Source organism: Antennarius striatus, chromosome 14 (genome assembly GCF_040054535.1).
Source record: "Antennarius striatus isolate MH-2024 chromosome 14, ASM4005453v1, whole genome shotgun sequence".
Taxonomy (NCBI): domain Eukaryota; kingdom Metazoa; phylum Chordata; class Actinopteri; order Lophiiformes; family Antennariidae; genus Antennarius; species Antennarius striatus.
The window spans coordinates 1166577-1174167 of NC_090789.1; the positions used below are offsets into that span (position 1 = coordinate 1166577).

The 7591-nt window shown below is 45.2% G+C and overlaps 2 protein-coding genes across 3 annotated transcripts; both read right to left on the bottom strand.

The window, feature by feature from the left end:
- Window positions 1-103: 103 nt before the first annotated feature.
- qrfp (pyroglutamylated RFamide peptide) lies at window positions 104-1443 on the bottom strand. Its single transcript, XM_068332599.1, has 2 exons — window positions 1408-1443; window positions 104-678 (listed from the first exon to the last, which is right to left on the bottom strand). Exons 1-2 carry the CDS (start codon window positions 1438-1440, stop codon window positions 229-231), a joined length of 483 nt encoding a protein of 160 aa, XP_068188700.1. The 5' UTR covers window positions 1441-1443; the 3' UTR covers window positions 104-228.
- Window positions 1444-2060: 617 nt separating this feature from the next.
- Window positions 2061-6432, bottom strand: LOC137606946 (LIM/homeobox protein Awh-like). Of its 2 annotated transcripts, XM_068332300.1 has the most exons (7): window positions 6287-6432; window positions 5485-5659; window positions 4662-4864; window positions 4443-4551; window positions 3700-3844; window positions 3270-3502; window positions 2061-2808 (listed from the first exon to the last, which is right to left on the bottom strand). In XM_068332300.1, the coding sequence occupies exons 2-7, from the start codon at window positions 5608-5610 to the stop codon at window positions 2440-2442; spliced, it is 1185 nt and encodes a 394-aa protein (XP_068188401.1). In that variant the 5' UTR covers window positions 5611-5659; window positions 6287-6432; the 3' UTR covers window positions 2061-2439. The 2 variants fall into 2 exon arrangements, with proteins under 2 accessions (XP_068188401.1, XP_068188402.1); XM_068332301.1 differs by lacking the exon at window positions 6287-6432 and having other exon boundaries at window positions 2062-2808; window positions 4645-4864; window positions 5485-5625.
- Between the last annotated feature and the right edge of the window lie 1159 nt (window positions 6433-7591).

Genomic DNA, 7591 nt, shown 5'->3' on the forward strand with positions numbered 1-7591 from the left:
ATTTTAAACATTTTGTTGTTCAATTTGTTTTATTCCGATGAATTTTCTCATTTAAAATCTGCTAAAGCCTAGCTACACCCTACCTGGAACCTTGCACAGGTTATTTTTATTGCAGTGATTCATTGGGCAACTTTTCCATAAATGACTTAAACATTTCCGTGCGTCGAGGTCTTTCTGCGTCGCCACCCTCCTTGAATCCCTCTCCTCTCCTCCATCCTCCCATCGTCTTCACTCGTCTTCCTCCTCTGTCCATCTCTTCCTCCCGAAGCGGAAACCAAACCCTCCTTTCTCCCGGCTGACAGCCTGGAGTCCTCCGGCGATGGAGGTCAGAGCTTCGTTCCTCTTCCCCCCCTCCTCCACCTCTCTCTCTCTCTTCCCCTGGTAGAGTAAGCTCTCCACGGAGGGCCCCCCGGGGGTCTGGCCCCTGAGCAGCTCATCCTCCATCCAGGACCGGAGCAGGGCCAGCCAGGGGTCCTGACGCCACGCGGGCCGGACCGTCCAGTCGTCCATCAGGTCGTCCACACGCGTCCCCAGCAGGGTGGCCTCCAGCTGGGGCAGACCCCCCATGGGGTGAAGGGTGGTGGGGGAGTGGGGGAAGGAGGTGACGTGTCGTGAGCAGAGCAGGGCGAGGAAGAGGAAGGTGAGGTTTGAAGCCCCTAAGTGGAAAGAAAGTCTCATCTGGAAACACAGAGAATGAAAGGAATGACTGCAGGTTAGGATGGCGACGGTGGTGGATGACTCGCCAAACAGAGTTCGGCACATTTTTGTTTTTAGGACGCAAGTAGAAAGAATACATTTGTAAAATACAACAGAATAACGGGAAACTTTGGATGATTTTGTTAAATTTTGTTCAAGTTTTTTCACCACATTAAATTGAAATTTGTTTAATATTTTGTGAGATATTCTGAAATTTCCTGCAAAACTATCTCCAACATCAAGAAAGGACTCAAACAGGAAAGTTTTCTTTTTCCTTCAGGAAAATGAATTGATCTTGAAATTTGAAGGTTCTGCCCATTTTTGCTTTAATAAAACAGAAAAAACTGGAAGTTTTGTCAAATCATCCAAACGCCTCAAACCGGGTGTAGCCAGAGTTACATTTTTTGCACAGATTTTAAATATTTTCAACGCATTAAAACTAAAAATTTGTGCAATAATCTGTGAAATATTCTGACATTTCCTGATATTTCTAAAAAAATAAAAATAAAAATCTCCAAAATTCACAAAGGACTCACAGTAATTTCTTTAGATTAAACAGGAAAATTTTCTTTTTTCCTTCAGGAAAATTATTGATCTTAAAATTTGAAGGCAGAGAACCATAAATGTAAATAATCTCTAAAATCAATAAAATATTTTGTAGTCCGAAACCAATCGACTAAATAAAATCCCCCCAAACTTCTCTCGTCTTACCTTGCGTGCCGCTCTAACTCGCTGCACCATCATCGGCGTTCGTCGCCTCTGACCTTTTTAAAATCGGCCCGCCCCGTCCTCCCCTCGCCGGCCGCCGTTGGGCCGCAGGCCGCCGCTCGCCATTGGCCCGCTCCCCCTCTGACGCAGAGCGCCGTCACCGTCGTAACCTTCATTCTTTTAGCTGGGAAACCTTGGAGGCCCCGAGTGCCGTAATTGTCGGCGCTCGAGTGGCGAGGCGGTTAACGAAGAGGCGGCGCCCGGTTCATTAAGATGCTTGTGAGGATGAGGAGAGACGAAGATGAGCAGGTTTTGACTTCGACTGTCGTCAAGGTCGTCTCGTAGGAAAATACAGACGCGCCCCAAAGAATGTCAGTCAAGACAAGAACGGCGTTTTGTAACTTTATGCGTCATGAACACGTAACGCTCCTTCACGCCGGTTTGTTTCCTGTCTGGCGTTTCCTGGAAGTCGTCCAATCAGGAGACGTCGCTCAGAGCAGCAGGGAGGAGATGTGATGGGAGGTGGCGGCGGCGGCGGATGACATGAAAAGACCACCGCGAGAAATAGGTCGATTTGAAGGATTTTTTTCACAGACTGTTCTACAAAATAAAACCATACGACCAGAATAGAAACGTTTTTCGAATCAACTTTATTAGCAGCGTTCTCGTAACGTCACACCGTTTGTTTCTGGTTGGTTCTGCTAGTTGGGGGAGTTTCAGTTTAGTGCTAATGTATTCTGTGTTAGCAGCCGGAGCGGCCCCTTTAAGAAGGTAGTCATGTGACCGAGGCAAGCATCATCCATATGATGCTTCAGTTTTGTCGTATCAGCAAAAAATAAAGACAACCTAAAATGACGACAGGAAGTGAACGTCTACAGCTGAGGTTTATTCACACACAGGGGTCATGTGATTCCACTACATGTGCTGTGATTGGGTGAAATATGAAAACACAGAATGTCAGAAATCTTGGACACATTCACGCTTTTCGTTTTCTCGTGCCGCTACTGATAATCTTTTATTTTGAAAAGCTAAAAACTAGCAGTACTGCGGGCTAAAAGAACAACCAGGATCCGCGTCTCCCTCTGCTCCCCTTCCTGCCTCTCCAAAGTCTTCGTAGCCCTCCAGAGAGGAGGCACACCCCGGTGCACCCTGGGAATCGTAGTCCAGGAAGAAGGAGGGGAGCTGGCTGACGGCGGGAGTCTGCGGGTCGTCGGGCGGGGCGGTGAGCAGCGACAGCTCCAGCTGGTCGATGGTGCTGGTGGGGAAGGGCTGGGATTGGTCCTGTAGGGAGCAGGTGGAGGATGGAGGGCTGGTCGCCACGGTGACGCCTCTCGTGGGAGCGAAGGACGAGTCCTCTGTGGTTAGGGAGCGTCTCAGTTTGGCCCGGGCGTTTTGAAACCACACCTGAGTGACGGCAAGATGAAAATAAGAATCGACGAAATCCGTCCCCTCCATGCTAACAGTGTTAGCATGCATGCTATGTAGGAGGGATCAAGCTAGGACTCGTATGTTTTGTTTGTCATTTTTAAAAGTAGTCTGAGTCTTCTTCTTTAAATTTCCACTAATCTAAATAAATATTTTGCAGGCTAGAAAGTTTATTCTACTTCCTGTTAGCGCAACATTTTCATTTGTGGTAAAATACAGTATTTTCCTCACCATAAGGAGCACTGGATTACAAGGTGCACTGGATTATAAAACGCACTGGATTATTAACAGCACTGGATTATAAAGAGCACTGGATTATAAAGTGCACTGTTGTTTTTTGAGAAAAGGCTCTTAGGTGTGACTTGCAGTGAGTAAAATACTGTACTTGCGGTGCAGGATGTGCTATGATGCTAACGTATGCTAATCCTCTGCGGTCCTACCTGCAGGACTCTCTTGGGGAGGCCGGTCTTGTGGGTCAGGCAGGTCCAGTCCTTCCCGTCGGGGTTGTGTTTCCGGGCGAAACACGACTCCAGCACTCGGAGCTGCTCGCTGCGGAAACACGTCCGGATCCGTTTGGTCCGCCTACGGATCCGCCCACCGGTCACCCGGTCGTCCAATCGCGGCTCGGGACTGCTGACAGACTCCTCCCCTTCTTCTGAGACCTGGTTCTGATCTGCGTCCACACACACACACACACACACACACACGTGTTTTATGAGCTGGACCAGAACACGCCTCAATAGTTTCAGGCCGGTTCATTTAGGGCGTGGCCGTCTCCATGACGACAGTTTAACAAGATATAAATTTAGAACAGGTACAGAACATGGAACATTTGTTTCTTCTTAAACACACGCACACACACACACACACCTTCTTTCAGACATGCTTTAGGCTGGACGTCATGGACGTCATGTGACAGTGGGATGCTCTCGTTGCCATGGTAATGGGACTGACAGTACAGGTTCGGTCCCTGCATGCAGTACAGGTTCCCTGGAATCAGCTTCACGTCACACTCCTGCAGGACATGAACATGATCACGTGTGTGTGTGTGTGTGTGTGTGTGTGTGTGAGAGGACGTGTTCTGTCAGTACCTCGTCTCACCACTAGGTGGTGACAGTGATGCTGAAGCTACAAGTAGGCTACACCGCTGTTCTCCTACCAGCTTAACGTCACGGACCAACGAAATAGAACGATACAACCAGCATTAAACTGTTTTATTCTAAATGTAATAATAAACCTGAATCCAGTTTGAATAAACTTTATTAGCAGCGTCCTCGTGACATCACACCACCGTTTGTTTCTGGTTGGTTCTGCTAGCTTGGGAGTTTCAGCTTAGCGATAATGTATTCTGTGTTAGCGGCCGGAGCCCCTTTAAGAAGGTAGTCATGTGACCGAGGCCGGAGCGGCCCCTTTAAGAAGGTAGTCATGTGACCGAGGCAAGCATCCCGGTAACATCGTTCAGAATCAGATCAGCCGCTACACAGCTAAACATGGAGTAAAAAAATAATGAATAAAAAAATAAAAAAATAAAATAATAGTAATTGAAATCCATCCTCAGATTTTAATACAGTCCAGTGTATTTATTTATTTGTTTATTGAACTTTTTCTCTGACCTGGCAGTAGAAGCAGTGCGGATGGAACGTCAGCTCACCGGACCTCATGACCAGAGCCGAGGACGGGATTGGCTGGAAGCAGCGAGCGCAGTTCCCGCCTCCAAACAACCTGACCAGGAAGAGAAAGAAAATGTTTCGTTAAATTCGATTAAATATATAAGAATTAAAGTGATTAAACGTCTTTTATAAAATATTCTTAAACAGGAAGTCGTGGTGGACCGGCTGTAGTCCTGCTGGCAGTAGATGTTTCCGTCCCTCCAATAGAGCGACGGGTGGCTCTGCAGCTCGCACTGGCATTGGCTGCAGCGGAGGCAGACGCTGTGCCACACCCTGCCGGCAGCCAATAGGAAGAAGCGGTCCAGCACCTGCTCGCCGCAGTCACCGCAGATCATTGGCTCCTGGACGGACACGGTCGTCGGAGGCTTGGGGGGGGGAAAGAAAAACAGCATCAGATGAGGGCGTTTTAATCCAGGTGGGATACTTCTGATTTATTCTGGAAAAGGTCAAAGTTCGCGCAGAAAAATCTTTTTTTTTTTATCTTTAATTAAAGGAACAGTTCACTTAAAAAACAAATTAGTCATTATCCACTCACCTCCAAGCTAACGCGAATTTAAAAATCTTTTACGTAAAATCGTTTATTAGCTGAAACCTCCTGTAGCCTCTGAGCTAAAGCGTTAGCATCCATCAATCCATCCAACACTTAGCAAAGAGGCTACAGTACATTCACAGCGTAGCATGGCCAAGTTACGCTATTAGCGTAGTATGCTAGTTAGCGTAGCATAACAAGGTAGCTTCTGAACTAAATAACCCATTAGGTTTTACACAAATTAGGTTTTGAATTATTTCACATAAACATTGTATTCATATTTATATTTGTTTTTATTTGTTATTTATGTTTATGTTTACATCTACACTCTTAAATCTATTCTGCTTTATGTGCTTTCAATTGCCAATTGGGGACTAATAAAGATTTTTTTCAATTTGAATTAGCATCAGTAGTTTGAGTTGTTTTTTTTAAAGTATTTCCTCCGCCATCGCTCACATTGTCGACCGCCGCGTTTTCGTCCAGCGCCTCGGGGCCGCCGCCCAGCTCTGGCCCCTCCCCTTCGTCGCCAAGGTCACTGCTGTATAAAAGGTCCTCGAGGGCCCGGTCGTTAGGAGACATCATGATTGTGTGGAGCAGCCGGTAATTGTGGCTCCACTCAGTAATCACAGGCCTGATTAGAGACGTAAAGCAGACTCATTAACGCCGCCGTTAATAGAAACCATGACTCAGCAAAGCCCAGGACTTGACAATGACTTTGTTTAATTAATTCAAACGTCTTTTTCTCCTTTAGAGCCAAACGGAAAGGAGGTCAAGTGGACGCTGCTGCAGTTATTAATGTCAGAAAGGGGATTTAAGTGTTCATGTACAAAGATGTAAAAAAAACCCAAACATGTAAAAGATGTAAAAAAAACAAAAAAAAGTTAATTAAAATTTAAATTGTGATTATTCATGATTAATGAACAACAGACTGAAGGGAATAAAGACTTTTTAAAAAATTGTATAAAAGAAAGAAAAAGATTCAAGCGTCGAGTTTGTGTTAGCATAGCATTAGCTTCTTGACAAACCAAGGACTTCTAACACACACACACGTGTGTTAGGTATACACACATATTTATACAGTATGTATACAGTATAATGTATATGAATCTATGCATTATACACAGACATATGTATACATATACACACATTTACGTTTATACACATAGTATTTTCATATTATATATATTAATTCCAACTCTGAGCAGTAAACATTAGTGAGTAAACACACCTGAGGCGGCAGAAGCAGACAGAACCTCACCTGTCCTGCGGAGGCTCCTGATTGGTTTCCACTGAGCGCGCTCCGTGCGACACCTGAAACCGTCGGACCCTCACTCCTCCAGGTGCGTCTGCGGCGACCCACCTGCTGCGGGAGACCTGCCCCCACCTCAGCCTCCACCAATCACAGCACGGCGTGTGAGGCGGGGCACCCGTCCCCAGGTGAGGCCCAGGTGTCTCCTGACGCAGGTGGGAGGCGGTCTGGTTAGCAGATGGGGGGGGCTACACCCAAGGGACCAATTAAAAACAAAGGGCGACATCTGGGATCTGCCCCCCCGGGGCAGACCCTGCACCGAACTGGGGTGTTTAAAATCACAACATCTTAAAAATATTTCATTTCCTATTCAGGTGTGAAATAAAAATGTAAACGTCACATTACAGGTCGGTGAAAACAGGATTAAATCTGCACCAGAACAACAATTCTTTGTTCCAATCATTTTATTCTCTTCGGGGGCAACAAACAGAACACTGGTGTGTCTCACAGCGAACAGCGGGGGGCGCTGTCGAGCTTTAAGGCCCAGTCAGAAGAATCTGCTGCGTATTAAACTTAAATGAGCAGCAGCGAATTTATTCTCCTTTTATGACATAAAACACAGAAAAAAATAATAAAAACACATTGAAATCAATAAATCAATAAATCAATAAATCCGTCCGTTTGATTTCGTACCTCTACCTCATTCTGAATATTAATTAGTTTGTGAACACGCTGTAAATCATTAATAAACAGGTCATGTGGGCTCACTATTTGGCAAGTCGTTGCTGCGTGTTTTTATGTATTCGTGTTGCTGTCAGAACGTTAAACTGTCCTCAGATACTTGTTAGCATGTTAGCGCGCGGCTACAATTCAACCACCAGTAGAGACGCTCAGGGAATTAATCTATTGATGCTTTCCTGCCCTTTGAACCAACAAAAAAACTAATTTATAACTGAAAACACATTTATAAAAAAATAAAACCTGGAAGTAAAAACTGATGTAATACACAATAAAGCTCCGCCTCCTCAATAGCTGACCGTAAAAGGAGTTTCCCCCTGTTTGGATTTATTTTCCCACCCACATTTATTATAAATGAGTCTTAATACATTTAGCAATGCAGAAAAATGCAAGCTCACTATTTGGCAAGCAACAGGAGGAGCCATAGCAGCTCACTAGTGATTTATAAAGCGTTCCTGACTAATTACAAAACATTCTTCATCTCCGTACGGCGTTACTGAAGCGGTGCAGGAACACGTGAATCTTTTTCTACTCTTTATATTTATTTACATCAAAAAACAATAAAAAAAAGCGTCA

What these genes read in the sequence shown, in the direction of transcription:
- qrfp (XM_068332599.1), bottom strand. Translation starts at nt 1,440, where the DNA reads ATGATGGTGCAGCGAGTTAGAGCGGCACGCAAG. An exon ending in GAGTTAGAGCGGCACGCAAG is followed by an intron (nt 679 to 1,407) that starts GTAAGACGAGAG and finishes CTGTGTTTCCAG; the next exon opens with ATGAGACTTTCTTTCCACTT.
- LOC137606946 (XM_068332300.1), bottom strand. Translation starts at nt 5,610, where the DNA reads ATGATGTCTCCTAACGACCGGGCCCTCGAGGACCTTTTATACAGCAGT. An exon ending in CGCACTGCTTCTACTGCCAG is followed by an intron (nt 3,845 to 4,442) that starts GTCAGAGAAAAA and finishes CATGTCCTGCAG; the next exon opens with GAGTGTGACGTGAAGCTGAT. An exon ending in TAAAGCATGTCTGAAAGAAG is followed by an intron (nt 3,503 to 3,699) that starts GTGTGTGTGTGT and finishes GTGTGGACGCAG; the next exon opens with ATCAGAACCAGGTCTCAGAA.